At 39.3% G+C, this 18,244-nt stretch overlaps 1 protein-coding gene across 6 annotated transcripts in view; it reads left to right on the top strand.

Moving 5' to 3' along the window:
• The window catches only part of nav2a (neuron navigator 2a), a 164,111-nt gene that overhangs the window by 80,625 nt on the left and 65,242 nt on the right, over positions 1-18,244 (top strand). For all 6 annotated transcript variants that reach the window (XR_015865267.1, XM_088412194.1, XM_088412190.1 and 3 more), the window contains 3 exons: positions 11,562-11,679; positions 14,538-14,590; positions 17,245-17,317. Coding sequence is in view for 5 of the 6 variants with exons in the window: in XM_088412194.1 (XP_088268320.1) it covers positions 11,562-11,679; positions 14,538-14,590; positions 17,245-17,317 (244 nt within the window). In the remaining variant the exon portion in view is untranslated. The remainder of the gene's footprint in view (positions 1-11,561; positions 11,680-14,537; positions 14,591-17,244; positions 17,318-18,244) is intronic.

An 18,244-nucleotide genomic window follows, 5' to 3' on the forward strand; every position in this document is an offset into this window, starting at 1 on the left:
GGTGTGTGCGTCTGTAAAAGAAGCTGAAAGGCACAACATGAGTTTGATGCTGTGTCGCTTGGAACCAAAGAACCTAAACATGAAACTGGTAGGCTGAATCCCAATGCGATAATTCAACAGTCTTTTTACGGGATGGGATTTTTAACATTTCTGTCAATACTAATCGCAAAATAGGCCTGCACGATTATGGCCATAATAATAATCACGATGAATTTGGTCAATATTTAAATCACAATTATTCATCATGTTTAGTCAAATATGTCTATTTGTTGGTCTTTTTTTAAAGAAGCAGGATATAAACAAGGCTTCAAGGCTTGACATTACAACTAATAATCTAAAATAAGTAAAGTAAATAATAATTAAGGGCAAAAACTTGGCACACACAGTTAACTTGTTTGCTGAGTGCAAACCAACGGAAAAAAAAAAGTCTTAGAACCAAACGCATGATTTACTTTTAAGCAAATTTTAATCAATTAGCGGTCAAAATTTCCTTTTCGGTCATTTCAAACCGAATTTATTTCAATTTTCAATCGGATTTTCAAAATGGGTCTCAATTGACAGCTAGCACTATTTATTAGGAATCAGGTGAGAAACTCAAGGCCATTTCACACTGCTAAATAATATATTAGGGTAATTAAAAAGCTGATGCTTTTGTCATGCAGACATGTTAGAAACAATGTCCCCTGGTGGTAGGATGGCAAAGTGGATGGATGGATGGATGGATAGATGGATGGATGGATGGATGGATGGATGGATGGATAGATAGATAGAGTCTAAAGAGGGTCTAAAATAGGCTGGTTCTAATTAGGAATTTCTAAGAAAAGGGACTTTTCGGTTTTCCTTTTTTTTCTGGGTGTGATGCCGCATACATGTTAAATATTGAGCAGGATCTGGGACACTGTGATAAAAACAGGGCTGGGCAGGTGTGAAGCAGTCATGTGGTGCGAGTAGATGAGAAAGCAAAGCTTTGTAATAGCTGCGCGGTGTGATTGCTACCATCGGACTTTTAATGGCGAATACCGTACAATTGAGTTTACACTTCTTTTCGGGCTGGCCGTCCCGCAGCGTGTTCCTCAGACGTGGTTCTTATCTGGATCTGCTGCGAGACCACAGAGGAAGAGGAGATGGAAGCCGAGCAGGTTATTACTGGAGTCTAAAGATCAGTTGATAAGAGGGCCGCTTTAATTACACGCCGCTAACCTCCGAATTGCGCAGCCGAGCGGGGGGGTTGGCGGCCCGCGCGTGTGTGCGAGTGACAAAGGGATTAGGAGCGTGCACACTTGAACCTGTGGACACATTTTCAAAACTGAAAATGACCTTTCTTGTTTATTATGAAGTGTAGTCGATGTTCATGATCCTTTCTGCTTCGATACTGCTCGACTGGTTATTGGCTGCGATGGCGCTCATGTGACCAATGCAGATAGATAAAGACAATCAAAGTAATCTATGCAAGCAATTATTACTTCAACTGCAGGTCTGTTTTTAAAGCCGGAAACATTATGAGACACTGAAAACAGCAACGAATCTATTTTATGGGTTTTTACGGAAAATATCCCAAAACTATAACCATTTCCTGATCCCCAAAGTGGGCGTGGCACATGATAAATGTTTAAGCTAGGAGGCTCAAACTTTAGATTCTTTCACTTGACATCATAAGGCACAAATAAAATCAAAATCAGGCAAATTAAAGGTGTCTAAAGGAGGGTGTGTGACGTTACATTTGTAAACTTCCGCATTAACTAAGAAAAAAATAATGCAATGGCCGTTTAAGAAATGCTTGACTACATCAATCCCTCTCATGGTGTATTTCTTATTAATTGTTAAAAGTCTGTTATAAACAACAATGACTGGTTGGTAACCAATCATCATGGGAAAAAATACATAATACATATTGCAAAATAAAATTCTTCGATTACCGCAAATTTTGGACTATAAGGCGCACTGGCATATAAGAGCCAAAAAAAAAAGACATTTTTTTCAAGCATAAGCCGCACTGAACTATAAGCCACAAGTTGTAACATCAGATATTAACACGGAAAGATGGTGTACTGAACGTTTATACAACATCTTATTCAACTTATTAAAAAACAATTTTTTAGATATTTTTAAAACTTTGTTTTGAACACAGCCATTAACTCACATTTTTTTAGTTTTATTTCGTAGTCGTTCCATAAACTCCCACCTTGAACAAATACGCGCATTTGCTTTACCGGTGGACTGCCCCCTGGTGGCTAGTAAAAAAAAAAAAACCTGAAGATAAGCCACACTGGACCAGAAGCCGCAGGGCTCAAATCATGAGAAAAAAATGGCAGCTTAGAGTCCAAAATTTTGCGGTATTTGTTAATCTAATCAATTAAAAAAATATTCATAAGTACCAACCTTGTTCTTTGCATTGATTCACAAATTTCGGAGGACTAAGTTGAGAACCTGAAGCTATCAAGAAACGATGCATCCGGCGCAAAGTGTATCTATTTTGAGACGTACGTTTTTCCATACCGCAGCAGTTATTTTCAATCACGTAGCTTGGCTTTCTGATAGATGCTTCCCATATTCCAAATTGCAATGCCAAGTAGTTCGGTCTCCCTTGTGCCCACTCGCAAAGCCGCGCGGCTTTCATGTGCCAAACTCGGAGCGAGAAGTGACATGACGCTTTGAGCGCTCTGCGGTCCGAAACCACTTCACAAGGATGTGTGTGTGGACAAGAGAAAACAGAAGCCCCGCATAGACAAAACCGAGCTGAAAAGAAACACCGGCTTAGCGGGAAAGTAGACGATAGAATTTTGATGCCCGAGTCAAGTACATCGTTCGCTTTTTCAACTTTTTCTTTGAATGTCAGTATTACGGATTTCTTTACATCAGAAAATAAGACTTACGGCAAAGTAACTTGACAAAAAAAGTGATGATTGATTAAAAAAAAGCCATTTATTTAGCTTGAAGAATTCAAGCTAACCGCCTGAAGAAGTGTTCATACTACGCATGGCAGTAACACGCGATAAGGCAGTGGGAAGGCCCACTTCAAAATAAAACATACCTTCCCGAAGTACATGTGGACATCAGTGCCTTTGCGCACTTTTATTTTGAAGTAGATTCCGGAAGCATGTCATTGTGTAACGGCTAACTCGACTCATCAACAATATTCAGTGGGCCCCCGGTTTACGAGATTCACTGGTTCCGCAGTTGGGATCCTAACGCGAATTCGCCGTATGGTCGGCGTTCCAAATCTTTGTTAATTAGCTAATGTGTATAAAAGATCATAAATAAAAAATATATAAAGGATTTATTTACGTTTGAGTAACGTGACGAGCTTGTTATGGCCATATTCCCAAGTGAGGGCGGCCTAGCTAGCCTAGCTTAGCCTTCTTTGGTTCTTCTTACTTCTGTCTTTAACAACACTAGCAATCTTAGGACCCATGGCTAACCAATTCAAGTTTGAATTAAGCACTAAAATGCACAATGAATCCGATAATGTAAGCCCTCACACGAGAACAAATCTTGAACGTGCAGCAATTTTGAAACCATGACGCCGACCAATAGCAGACCAGCATCTTAGTGACTGTGACGCGGACCAATAGCAGACCAGTATGGGAGTAGTGACGCCGACCAATAGCAGACCAGCAGTGACGTATGTGTGCGGTGCCCCTGATAGACTCGAACGCAGACTGACCGCCATGTTTGAAAAGAAAAGTTGTTGTTTTTAATGTGGTGAGGCAAAAAAGTATGGCGTAAAGAGGGGACAAAAAAAATGTTGCAGCCCAAGAGTTAAGGTGGAAAAAAATGTAAGGCAGGGACGTCGTAAACCTGGGGCCCACTGTACATTGTCCTGAAATCAAATTCACATGCTGATTATGCTGATTAACGGTGCTTTAAAAAACTTGCAAGCTAGCAGCGGTGGCGGCTAGCAGCACTCAACTGCCTCATATAGGCTGACGAGAACCGTCGTTACCTTTTAACGCCACTCATTAGATGTAAATGACTCAATCGACAAAGTTGCCGTTCCTACTGATCACTTTTTTAACAAACTGTGGAAATATGTTTAAAAATTTGATCCTGATCGTCATCAAGCCAATACAAATTGACGCAAAAATGGTGATGGTGTTCAATGTTGGAGGTTCCTCTCCCTGCTGGATGTGAGGTCGTAAACTTTTAACAGTTTGATGTTCGCAGCTTAGTGTGAAGCGCATTTGTTGATTTGGCAGCAACTCACGGTGCGTAAGAGGGTTCGAAACTTGATCCCCAAGTGTTGCGCGGACAACTTTTACGACACATTGCGGCTTGCACAGGTGTGTTTGTTCTTAACGCATGACCTCTACCTTTAACAATTGGCTAGTTCAATCCCACTGCATTCATCCTACTCATTTGACCCATTTTGTTTAGTGTTTGTCCTTATTTGGGTTTCACACCCAAAATCACATCTGTGGACATGTCACCACTTCAATCTTTTATTGTAGATCAGAGGCAGATATTGTAAGGTTTCGATCACTGCAAGTTTGTGACTGTAAAAACACATTTCCAGGCGATATATTTTGCCAGAAACATCACAATTAATGATGTTTTCAAAAATGATTGAAGTACTTTGTTTTGAAGCGTATTTTAGTGCATTTACTGAATTAAACTGAGAAGAGACAAGCGCATTGTTTCATTACATTGTTCATGGATTTTTTTTCATGTACATTTTTGTTTGCTGGTTCGCTGTGTGATTTTCGTCATGCTTTCCAATTACCTAATCAACGCACCTCTAAATACTTCATTATACTGTATATACTGTATTTTCCACACTATAAGGCGCACCCTCAATTAATGGCATATTTTAAAACCTTTTCCATATATAAGGCGCATCGGATTATAAGGCGCACCCCCAATTAATGACATATTTGAAAACGTTTTCAGTCACAGTGTAGTAATACTCAAAGTAATAACAATAATAACTCAAATAATAACTCTAAACTCTCAACTCTCAACTCGATCAATATGAGCAACCTTGTTCAACTGTAAACAAACAAAAGAAACAGGTAAATCTTACTTTATCAGTTCGTTCCCCTACGAATCCTAATTTCAATATTGATCCATATATATAAGGCGCACCTGACTATAAGGTGCACCATCAGCTTTTTAAAAAAATTAAGGCTTTTAAGTGCGCCTTATAGTACGATAATAATGCCCATGGACTGAGTCAGCAATTTCAAGTGATGCACCAGAAACGGAGAGATACAGACCTGGTTGGAGTTGTGAATTCTGGGTTTGAAAAACGGCTATCTGTATCTTGCTAACGTATTGGTGGTCGTAATAAATGTTTACAGAACCGATTGTGTATAAAAAAAAGCAATGAAATAATAGGAAATAACACCACAGATAATATCAGCGGCGAGCAGGAACACAACCAAAAAAGCAAGAGAATATTAACGACACGTAAACAACAATTGAAGTCAGAAAGTCAGAAAAAAACCCAGTGTCCATTTTTTTTTGTTGAAGCGATAACTTGGTATAGTAATTCTCACGACTGGCCTATTTGATGACCTTAAACGTCAAAGATCCATCAGCAGTGAACAATGTATACTATACTAGACTATACTAGCCTGTTTGTGACTCTTGGTTACGCCAGCCTTGGTGCATGTGAGCGTTAACTACGAAGCCGCGTGGAGAGGAGAACTGACCAAACATGCACAGGCTAAATATACTCTTTCACGAGGAAGCAACTCTTGTATCTTGGAGCCACGCTGTTTTTTTTGTTGCCTTGAACCGTGTTCATCCGGGTGACGCATGGCAGAGCGCGGTGGCCTCAAGGTACCAACCAGGACCTGTAGTCGCGTCTCCTGCCGCAACTACAAAGTGGTAAGGAAGACCTGGTTGAAGTCAGGGGGGAAATGGGACGGCTACAAGTGCATGTTTTTATGTGATACCAGCATGGAAAAATAACCGGTTTCATGGTTTACCGCGGTGTTAAAAAGTTAAGGTTTCAGTAACCGCTAATATCGTCTAACAACGGTCAGGAATGCTTTTCGCTTTTGCATGATCTTACAAAGGTGACTTTAGAACCCTCTTCTTCGAAAATAATTTGGCAATATCAAGTCCTGACGCTTAGCATGCCCAATGACTACTTTGGATCTCACGAGATGGCTCTCGACTTCAAAAAGGCAAATCTGAGTGCTATTTTGGATCAAAAACACATTTATGTACATGCTAGTCAAATGAACTTGTAGTCTGTATAATTTGAAAAGTTACACGTGATAACGTTTGAAGCTGTTTTAAAAATGTATCACATTATATTGGAGGGTTTTTTCAAAGTCAAATATGCCCCATAGTGGACATTTGTGGAAATGCAATTCAACAATAATACAGTATGTCTGTTGATACGGTATCACTAGTGCTTTCAGAGTTGACTCAGCTCGCCACCTTTTTTTAACCTTGGCATGCATGGAGGGTAAGCTAGGGGTTCTTTGTCCCAAAATTAGCATTCCAGTGGAGAGTAACTGGTAATTTATGTATTTATTCATCCATTTGAACCTAATATGGTATATATTTCTTAGTGTAACAAATATTCAATATTTTGTTTGCACAATGTGTTCACAATGTGAAAAAAATAGAGCGTTGCCCACGAAATGCTAATAATGACTTCACGTTTCTGAATAACATACAATGTTTTTTTAAGGAAACAACAAGCATTTTTACTACCAATATCCCGTTTACTGGCCTCTGATTCCAAAATTAGGTAAATGTGTGATGATCATACTTAAAATTTATTTGACTTCAGTGGTTTATTATTTCTGCCCTTATTGCTCTATTACTTTTTTTTTATTGCCTACTTTATTATTTGCTCAATTATGGAATGTAGTCTGCTGGGGAAAGTGAACCGAATGAGAATTTCATTGTGTAGTATTACTACGCATATGATGATAAAACACTTGAATCTTGAATGGGATTCATGTTATTTATTCCTTGAGAAAAGAAATGTGCTGCTGAACGAAGGTGTCCTGAAAACCTCTTGTGACTGTGCTTTTCTCATGTATGAAGACGACTGCATAATGGCGTGTGAAATGCAGAAGTTCTTAGCTAATCCACCGAACCTTGAAATTACAGAGACAATTAGCCGCAAAAGTTATCAAGATAATGGTTTTCTGCTAGAGTTGTGCTATTTACACATGAGAGAAAATCGCTGCCATTTGGAAGTTCATGAAGATGTACCCGATGTTATTTTTGAATGCTAGCACACTGTGAAAACATTATATTTTATTATTTATATGCACTCACTGACCACAACCTGAGAAGACCCGAAACCCGAGCTGTCATCAAACATTTTGCCTTCAGTGAGGCGCAGATATCCGCCAAGGCTGAACAACCCTCTACGTGTCTGTCGGACTCATGTGTATTTAAAAAAAAAATATATATATATATATATATATATATATAAATAAAACAAAGGTCCCATTTCACATCCACCTAGCTCCGGCCTTCCTGTGTAAAGTTTGCATGTTCTCCCCGAGCCTGCGTGGGTTCTCTCCGGGGACTCCGGCTTCCTCCCACTCCCCAAAAACATGCACGGCAAGTGAATTGGACATACGAAATCGTCCTTAGGTGTGATTGGGCGCATGATTAGTCGTTCGTCTCTGTGTGCCCTGCGATTGGCTGGCAGCCAGTTCAGGGCGTCCCCCGCCTACTGCCTGAAGCCAGCTGAGATAGGCGCCAGCAAGCCTGCGACCCCTGTGGGGATAAGTGGCTATAGAAAATGGATGGATATATATATATATATATATATATATATATATATATATATATATATATATATATATATATATATATATATATATGCATTTTTATAATTTAGTAATACTCATTTAAGGGGTTCAGGAGCATTTTTGGGTGCTTGGAACAAATTAGGGTATTTTCATGTAAAAAGCGGCTCCACTTATGAAAGATTCCCATTACGAAATTACTTGCGAAACAAATTAATTCCGTGCATACTGTAGACATACCACTGTACTTGAGTACCTAAATTATTACTAAATTGTTAGTAAAATGATAGAATATTTCAGTACTAGCAATTTGTAGAAGAAGATAGAAGAAGAAGAAAGAAGAAATGTAATTAAGTTCCAGGACTTGAATGTCCGGAGTCTTCTAAAAAAAAAACGATCACATTTCTTTGGGACCGAATGAGTTAACTCGTGGGAACAAACAGAAAATATCGTCAATAAAATTTGCCCTTTAAGAGAGAGCAAATGAGCAGCTTCCTGCTACCCTTGCTTGAGTCTGCCCTTCAATTCAAGGGCATGTTTGAGCGTGATGCATGGTTTTCCTCAGTCATGCCAACCTGCCCCGCAGTGCCGCATGCGTCATGAGTCTCACGCGGCTTGGTGACTCAGCAAACGGGGTCAACGGGGCGCGCTCGGATGTGAGGCCGATTCGCACGTTTGTGTCTCAATGAACGCATCGTCAGCGCCTGTCGCCGCATCTCAAGAACTCGTTCGGACATTGACAAACTGAAATTGTCATCCGCTCGTCTCCTGCTTTGCTTTTTGAAAATTAGCGTACGCGGATGCATGTAAATTGTCTTTTGGTGTCAAATTTGCCACGGGTTTGGGTGATAATTCAGAAAAAGTCCCAGTGCATGATGTCAGCGCATGACAGGCTTTGATAGTGGGAATGTCCCGGGCTGCTCAGCAACTCCTCTTTCTAAAAGTGAGTTGAGGTTTAGGATTACTCCGAGTGTTGCTATGTAACATGGAACATTTACAGTAGCTGAATGTATTCATTGAGTTGTAACATGTTTTTGTCATTCCCGATTTATTGATGTCTGTTTTAGCGTACGGTTAATCTTAGTTATGGTTATAGCTAGTATATAGCTAGCATAGGTTTTAGCTATGCTTTAGAGTATGTTAAGTCGGGCTCAAACGAGTACTTTGAGAATCTCTATTTGAAAGATGCGTTCGCATTTTTACTGGGAAACCCGTTAATTACATGTCACAAAAAAAATGTCAAGGAAATCGTAGTAACAATTGTTAACACTGCGTAACAGTTAAACATGACATAAACAACAGTAAGGTCAACTTCAAAATAAACTAGTTTGCCTTATAATACAAGGAAACAAATGTCTTGGTATTATTTTGGTATGACACACGGTCCAGATTATAGCAGCGTCTAGCATAGATTGCAGTTGCCGTTCCTACTGATCACTATTGAACACATAACGTCGACTAAAATGTGCTGTTTCGGCCGTAAATTCATCATAGACCAAAATTTATGGGGAGATGTTGCAAAAGTTCATATTTAGGTAAAAACATTTTAAAATGTATAAGAAATAATCATTCGTAGTTAAGTGGTAATATGTTATTTGGTCATATGTTCTTAAAATAGTTTTTTCACCAAGCAAAATGACTTTTTTGTTTTCATCTGAATGCTAGATATTTGATTGAAATTTTCTTCCGTATTTCCGAATTTTAGCACGAATTAGCATGTCTCTCTGTCATCACATGACTCCCAAAAGTGACCTAACGCTCCCGTTATGTTTTTCTATCATCTACCACCTGCGGCATGTATCTCCACGCGCAACGTCAAACATCTGTCTCGTCTCACAAAGAAAGCAAAACTTGACAGAGGTTGAAAAGCCAAACGTCGTGACCCGCTCCCCCCAAGTACAGTTTTTTTTTCAAGCCCTCGGCCAGGCCATGCTTTTGCTCGCCCGCAGGTGATGTGACCCTCCCGTGTTTTCCCACTCTGTGACTGACGGCTCCCCGTTTCACCTCGTTTTTAATTACAACTCCAGCCCTCCGTTTAGCGGCTTCAAAGGAAGCCAACTCGCACACAATAGCCGCCGAACACCGGACTTCCTTTTCTCCACGAGAAGCCGAGTGTGTGAATCGAAAGCGGCGAGCTTAATCCTGCGCCGAAGGATTTATCTTACCCCGCATGCCACTCAAGTCTTTACGGTTGAAACGGCGTTCCGATGGCTTGTGTGTGTAATGTGTGGTCTTGCGCGGCGAGATGAGCGTGTGCGACACGTGAGCCGCTTTGATGTGCACACCTGTTGTGCACCAGCTCTGAGTCATCTGATGAATAACCGCCATGGCAATGGCAGGCTGTGTTTACAGTGTAAACAGGGCAAAATAAGGCTTGTAATCGTGTCATGCGCATCACTGTGCATGTTCCGCCGCCACGTAATCCTTCAATTGCCGCGCATTCATTCAGCTCTTTCGACTTCTATTACAGACGGGAGGAAGAAATCGCAAAATGATTGCTTATGCACGGGGTCATTGAGGGCGTGCACAAGGGAGCGTTTCATGGGATGGATCGGGTTTAACTTGTGTTTTATAACCTTATTTTAACCCGTGGGTGTCGATGGCAATACGGGTCCCCGATGTAAACTTTGTTATGAAATAAATCCCATTTGCAAGCATTTAGGAATGAACACATGGTGCCATTTTGAACCTGTTTTGACAATCTATAGTTATTTTTAGTCTGCTAGTGTTTTGGTTTTTTATTCTTATTAGATGTGTCTCAATATCAACAGCCCAAATTGGGTCCAAATGATCTCTGAGTAGTCTGGAGTAAAAAACAAATTGAAAGATTGTTTAATCAAGATCTGTAATTGATTTATCTCTTGATGAGCTAAAAATCTTGGAGAAAAACAATCAACTGGAGGGTTTTTTTGGTTGTTATTTAAGATACAATGTGTAATTGGGGCAGATCAAAACACTGATATACAAAAGTGGCCTCAGTCACTTATTTTTTTAAAGTGACATTGTATAAGATTTAGATCGTTTTTCAATCAACATGAATATATTAAATGATTATACATTTCAAAACCTTGCAAATAATGGTTGGATGGTTTTGTTATTAACTTCAGTCAGATTGTAGATTGCACAATTTTTTTTATGTTTACAATACAAGACATCGATTTGCTCTAGTGAAAAATTTCTGATTTTGTTGTGGAGGAGTTCTACTGTAATGTTATTTTGTGTTGACATAATCCCTTCTGGTTTGCTGTGATCTTCGGCACTCTTCCTCAATCTTTGTGTGTTTTTTTTTTTTTTAACCCCCCCAACATTGGGGGCAAAAGTCCAACGATCATCCATTCACCACACAATAAAAAGAGTAAAAGCAAAAATTGAGTTTGCCGACTAATTATGAATGAGACTATTGAGATTATTCACATGCTTGCCGGCCCCCCCTCCCCTCCCCTCGCCGCCTCCCCCCCCAGGCAACCAAGGCTCTCTTTTTGTCCCCCCAGAGAGTGATGTCAGCGCGGCCCATTGAAAGCGGCCGCCGCGCGCTCCTAGATGAATGCCCGGGCTAAGCACAATGGCCCCAATTTGAATACCACGCACATATATGCCAGATCGGGCTCCAAACAAAAGCGAGAAGGCTACTCTCCGCTCAATTCACCCGTCTTGTTATTTTATTAGCGCCATAAAACTCTTTCCGCCACTCATACTTAATGTTGTTTTCAGAGTGTTAATGCAGTTTGCAAAACAAGCAGGATGTGAGGGGGTCCAGCCCTCTCGGGATCTATTTTTTTCTTTTTTTTTTTGTTTTTGTTGGCTCATGACCGTCGCCCGTGTGTCCGTCTGCAGATCTACACCGATTGGGCCAATCACTACCTAGCCAAGTCGGGACACAAGCGTCTGATCAAGGACCTTCAGACGGATGTTGCAGATGGAGTGCTGCTCGCTGAGATCATACAGGTCGTAGGTAAGGCTTTGGAATTGCTGAAAGAAATTGCATTTAGCGTAAAATATTATTGTGAATCGCACACACTCGCATAGAAAACCCAGCGACCTAAAATCACCTCTAAAAGCATTTTTTCTCCCCGTACATGTGTATAAAACGTTGTCTTTGACTATCCGAGTGAATCATATGATTTCAAAAGATACTAAAAAAAATTGTTCATGTTTTTAAATTTAGATGGAAAGCTATGCTCTTTTGCGCTACCTATGATCAAGGTCTGGTTTTTTTTTAGTATTATTGTAAATTCAATTTGGTTTAAATTAGTGATTTAATTTATTATAAACCTTTTTTTAATATTTTTTTTCAAAAAAAACTTACTTTAATGACAGTTTGTGAAGGATTTTGAGTTATGTTACAATTTTTCAGTTGGACTTTTACGATCGACTGTTTAAAATGATTAGCCTATCGATGATTCCATCGACTAATGACCCGATCTTTAAATTAGTGGTTTATATTAGTATAAAACGTTTTTTAAATAGTTTTCCAAAACAGACACACTTTATTTACATTATGTGAAGCATTTTAAGTTACGTTGTGTATAAAATTGGCGATATATCAGTAGTAGTACTATCAAATCTATGTAAAAACGATTATCCTATCGATTATTACACCAAATAATCGACCTGCCCTCCCATGCACCCCCTTAAAAATACATTTTGTTATAGTTTATTTGTTTATGTTTAAAATAGATTATTAACGTTGGTGTGGATATTACTTACTATTTATCACTATCTCCCCATATAATTATTAGACACCAACAAAATTTCTCTCTTCTAAATGGTTAGCATTTGTCGTTAGCATTGCAAGCTAGCGATTTAAGATCGTCGAACCCTTACTATTTAATTTACACGCACATAATGTTACATGAACATTACGCGTTATAGTTTGTATGAAGAAAAACATGTTTCTGACTGAGCTATTTTAAAGTAGACGCACCAGACTTGGTCGGCTTTTTTTTCCCCAGCCCTATATATCAGTGGTTTTATTTTTATTTTATTAACATCCCTAGGTACTGGCAAACCAGTGGTTCTCAAATGGGGGTGTGTGGACCACTGGGGATACTTGAAGGCACTTGAGGGGGTGAGATGAGATTTTCACAGGGTTCCTACGTGTACAAAGGAATGTACATCATCAAAATAAAATTAGAGAACCACTGGTTTAAACTATTTGAAAGTTATAATTAAACGGTTAATATCCTTTCTTTCCACAAATAAAAGATGGCAAAAATTTAGAGATGAATGAATACGGATTGTTATTATTTTGATGAATATTGTTGACCGTGGTATGGAACAAAATGTGTTTACATGGTGCAAATAAGTTGTTGCATTCTTCTTTTGACCTTCACCCCATTCACGTGGGCGTCACTCTTATCAGTTCATCTATCGCTCCTTACTGTCATCTTGTCTGCCGCCAGCATCCATTCCGAAGCGGGCCGGCACCAGCTGACTGTCGCTTGGCATTTTACAGCTATTACATCGACATGATGTTTCAAGTGATTTATTAGACTTGATTTCTCACCGAAAAGAAAGGGCGCCATTCTTTGGGAGTCAACATGTGATTCTTTTTATGAGATTTAGGACTGAGCGGAGAATTGGGAACGTTGTTTGCGTCATGCATTTTTATTTGACTTGCTTCGGAGGCTTGTATGACAGATCGTTAGAATTTGGATATGCAGATTGTCATTTTTGTTTCAGCAATCTTAGTCGTGAATGTGCCAAAATTTTAAATGTGTTTTTCTCAACTTGGCAACATTCTGATTGCTGTAAAGTCGTCAAATTTTCAGCTAGCTCCGTTTATGACACATCATTTTGAAGGGAATTAAGTTTAGAATAAATGATCTAAATATATATATCGTAATGCGAATTTGCCATATCTAAACTGTTAATTATCAAATGCGCATAAAGCCCCAAGTAAAAACATCAAAATTGTAAATACATATTAAAAATTAATATCAAAATAATATAGAAACTGCTACTTATATATAATAAACATGTATACAATTAAATAACGTAATAAATAAAAAATATATAACAGAATTTATTTACCTTTACGTGACGAGCTTGTTATGGCCGCATTCTCTTGTGAAGCTAACCTAGGCTAGCGTTCTTTGTATTTCTTGATTATATCCAGCTTCGTTTCCCTATAAATCATCTTCTTTTATCTCTCTTTAACATCACTAGCAATCTTGGGACCCATAGGCAGCCATCTTTGTGACCCCATGCGCCGACCAATAGCAGACCGGCATCTTAGTGACCCGTGACGCTGACCAATAGCAGACCAGTATTGTATTGACATGAGCAGTGACGCGTGTAGTGACGTGTAAGGGCACTGCCCCTAGACATGCACTGACCGCCATGTTTGAGAAGAGAAGTTGTCGTAAGGTGAAAAAAATGGTGTAAAGAGGGGACATATATATATATATATATATATATATATATATATATATATATATATATATATATATATATATATATATATATATAATATATATATGTGTGTGAAGACCTCGTATACGCTGTTGGCACAGTTGTCAACGCTGAGCCGGCGGCCCCCGTCTCAGCTGCTGTGGGCTGGGCCTTTAATGGTCAGGAGGCATCCCTTACATCACACGCTCCCATCTCCGTCCCCGCCGGCTCCCGACCCGCTCGAGTTTCAAGTCCCAGCAGGCAGGGAGGCGAGGACGGACGGGGCTCGCGGTCATCAGCTGTAGCGCCTCGGCTCTCCTCATTCAGCCAGCGAGCGTCCAGGAGACGCATGGACATAGAAGTGAGGATTACAAGCACTTGAACACGCCTTTCATTCTCTGCCTCCTCTGTCCTCAGCCAACGAGAAGATTGATGACATCAACGGCTGCCCCAAGAGCCGCTCTCAGATGGTAAGCGATCCTTTTGATTGGTTCTGGCACGCCGCTGTGAAATTCACCTGCCGAGCGCGTGTGTGTGAACGTACACGCCTCAGCACAAAATTCCCAGGCAAGAAGTTAACCGTGATTGCGGAGAACATCCCGTGAGTAGATCATCTGGAACGCTTGTGACCACACTTTGCCATCGGGTGACATTTAAGACGCGCCGAGTCGGATTCCGGCATTTTTGCACTTTTGTGTCCCCGGCGGGGAAATGATACGGGGGAGTCCCGAGGCCTCGGGCGCATATGATGGCTCATAAATTGGGCCAGTGTGCCAGCTGAGGATGCTATTTTTGGCCACCAGCCAGACTAGCGAAGCCACTCAAAGCACCAGAGAGGCACACACACACACACACACACACACCTCCATCGTTAACAACAGAAAAGGGGGCAAAAGCACAGCTGATCCCTATGCCCTCTTTGTCATTGAAATGCACTCATACGCATACGTGACCCTATCTAGAGTTGTCCGATAGTTTCCTCTCATAGCTCAAATTCACTTGTTCCATTTATTGTGAACTCACCAAAATAGATTTTTTATTTTTTGCCCGATGCCAATTTTTGGCAGAAAAAATTCTGATCCATCAGCTTATTAATTTTAATGTGTTTACTGAACATAGCAACGCAATTCAAAGGGAAATTTTAAGCCTTTCTTTGAAAATAGAAGTTTTCCATTTTTTTACATCTATTCCATAATTATTCCAAAATTAAACACATTTAATGAAGACACATATTTGATTTTTGTTGGTTCTTCTCTTGGAATTTTTTCATTTTTTTTTTTTTTTTTTTATGAAAAATGAATTAAGTAGTACTTGTTTCCTCCTCATCCATTTCAATAGATGTCAATTATATGTGAATTTTTACTATCCATGAGCCTGTAAAAATGTCGGTTGAAATTTCAGCTCCCTAGTGTCTTCTTTCAATGCTTTCCTTTTGAAGTGAAATGCCTTTGACAAAATACTTCACAAGGGTTAAATAAAGCTCTAATGGCAATAATCGATTAATGTCATGTGCTTATGTTGCTGCTACTTGAATCGGCATCCTATTTTGCACAATTGTTTCATTTATGCTGTGCTATGTATTTTTGATTTGTTTTAAACAAACTGTGGCGTTTAAGAAGTGACTTGCGGGTTCATTTTGTTCCCAGCTTCCTTGCATTGCTCCCCTAGCCAGCGCTTGTAATAATTGAGATTTGCTTTGCTTTGAATGACAGATCAACGCATTTCATGATATAAAACTAATTTTTCACTGTAGATACTGCATGTGTAATAAATAATGACATCAGTGTTATTTCTATACAACTGCTGTAAATGTATTAATACAATAAATTAATAAGTAACAGTTGGGATATATCGGCCAATATTTTGGGGGGATATTTGAAGGGCCATAATCGGCTGATCGATTGGGCAATCTTAATGTGTTTTCCTCTCAGATTAAGATTAAATTAATTGGAACATGAAACTTGCAACTTGTGCAAATCGTGGCTCCTTTTATTCTGTTGAGTTTTAGGTGCATTGTTATTAACGACACCATTTTCTGGCATATGAGCCAGAAATAACACAGATGATATGTGATCTATCATCTGGAGTCTCTGAATAAAATACACCTTGTGAGACCACCCATTGGCAGACACATTTTATGACCTTTATTTAAGGGTACACCTGCAAAAAGGTTTCCGTGGAGACATTTTTGTACTCATAAATAATTAGATATTGCCAGATAAGCCTTTTTTTTAATATTATACCTAAAACCAGATAAGCACACAGGTGGAATGAGCATAATGTGTTGTTTTGCCTACTTGATGTAACACAGAAACGAACAAAAACACCCTTCAAAGTATGTCAAATGAAGACAAATGTCTTTTACTTTGTGTTAAGCCGAACTCTTCTGGGAATGTGCTTCTGAGTTCAACTTTGTTGTCAGGACAGCGGTGGCTTCAAACGGGTCACTTGCAAATTTCGAGGTCGATGCTGATTTGTATTAAAAAAAAAAATTGGCTGAAGTAACGATTCCAACATTAGACGGTTTGAGATCGATTCATCCGTTGGGCATCACGAATGACGATTATTTTTCAACTGTCGTCACTATTTCTTCAGTTGGCGTTTACTCTGCATTCCTCTCACGCTAACCTGGGTCACTTCCACAGACAGCATATGTCAAAACAGCTGCCGTGGGGTCAAAGGTCACAGATAGAAGACGCGGTTACTGTTTCAACTCGGGTGGGAGCCCCGAGCCCACCGGCATTTTCACTCAAAAGCATAAATCGGATTTTCACCTCCTCGTAATAACAAAAGCGAATCATTTGATGGTGTCAAATGTAAAATCCGGTTCATTTTTGATGTAAACAGAAGCATTGTGGGTAAAACATTGTCATTGCTAACTCGTATTAGCGAGTCCGATGTTCGTGAATCCAAAAGCTTGGGCGCATATCACCAAAAATAATACGATATTAACCTTCCTGTCAGTAAAATTAAGGATGACCACCATTGGCTAAATTGCTAAGTGCCGCGCATTGATTGGATGAGAGACGCTAGTTACTTTTACAGGTGGTTATAAGTTTGCAGCCTGCAGTTTCTTACAGTTTTGTGTGTGTGTGTGTGTGTGTGTGTGTGTGTCCTTTTACAGATTGAGAACATTGACGTTTGCCTCAGTTTCCTGGCAGCCAAAGGAGTCAACACTCAGGGATTGTCTGCGGAAGGTAAGAATGCTTCTACTTTCACTGACTGATCACATTTCAATTGTAAATAGTGAATGGAACAGCGCTCTTGGTCGTATATTTTATTTTGTTGTGTATTTATGGAAGCATGAGGCATAATGTGGAATGCATGAAAAACACTATACTAGAATGAACTGCGTGTAATAATTTGAGGGCAAATTGAACGATACGGAATCATGAAAAATCTTGATGTATTTCTTGGAATATTTTAAGATTTTGAGAAAACAATTGAGCAAAACAAAAAATAATTTTGAAAAATTTGTGGTAGGAATGAGCCGAAGAATTCAAAGTATGAATAACACAGAAAGGCAGAGTAAATTTGATGTCAAATGTTGTATGTGTCATAGGGAAAAAAAATTGGATTTTTCATGGAAATGAAGTTTGAAATTCCCCATTGAGAATGAATGGGTATTTTTGGGGGGTGAAAAATGTTGAATTGTGGGAAAACTGTAAAAGTTAGGATCGAGAAAAATAACAGGCAAGAAAGCGTGAATTTTCGGAGTATGCAGAAGCGGAATGGTTTGAATTGGTCGAAATATGTGGCCCTTTGTGCAAAACGAAAATATTACAATTTTTACTTTTGGGAAATTTGAAAAAAATTGTGGTAAGAATGGACTGAAGAATTCAAAGTTGGAACAGTGGGAATTAGTCAGAAAGGAAGATTAAATCAGATCATGGAGAAAAAAAGAGATTTTGTGGATTTTAAATGGAAATATATTTTGGAATTCCCCATTGAGAATGAATGGCCATTTTTGGGGTGAAAAATGTTGAATTGTGGGAAAAGTGTAAAGTTTAGGATTGAGAAAAATAATAGCCTGGAAAGCGTGAATTTTCTGAACATGTTGAAGCTGAAATGGTTTGAATGGGTCAAAAAGTGTCACATAAGTTGCATGACAAAATACGGCAAGG

Source organism: Hippichthys cyanospilos, chromosome 4, assembly GCF_059441005.1.
Source record: "Hippichthys cyanospilos isolate Australia breed blue-spotted pipefish chromosome 4, RoL_Hcya_1.0, whole genome shotgun sequence".
In the NCBI taxonomy this organism is placed as follows: Eukaryota; Metazoa; Chordata; class Actinopteri; order Syngnathiformes; family Syngnathidae; genus Hippichthys; species Hippichthys cyanospilos.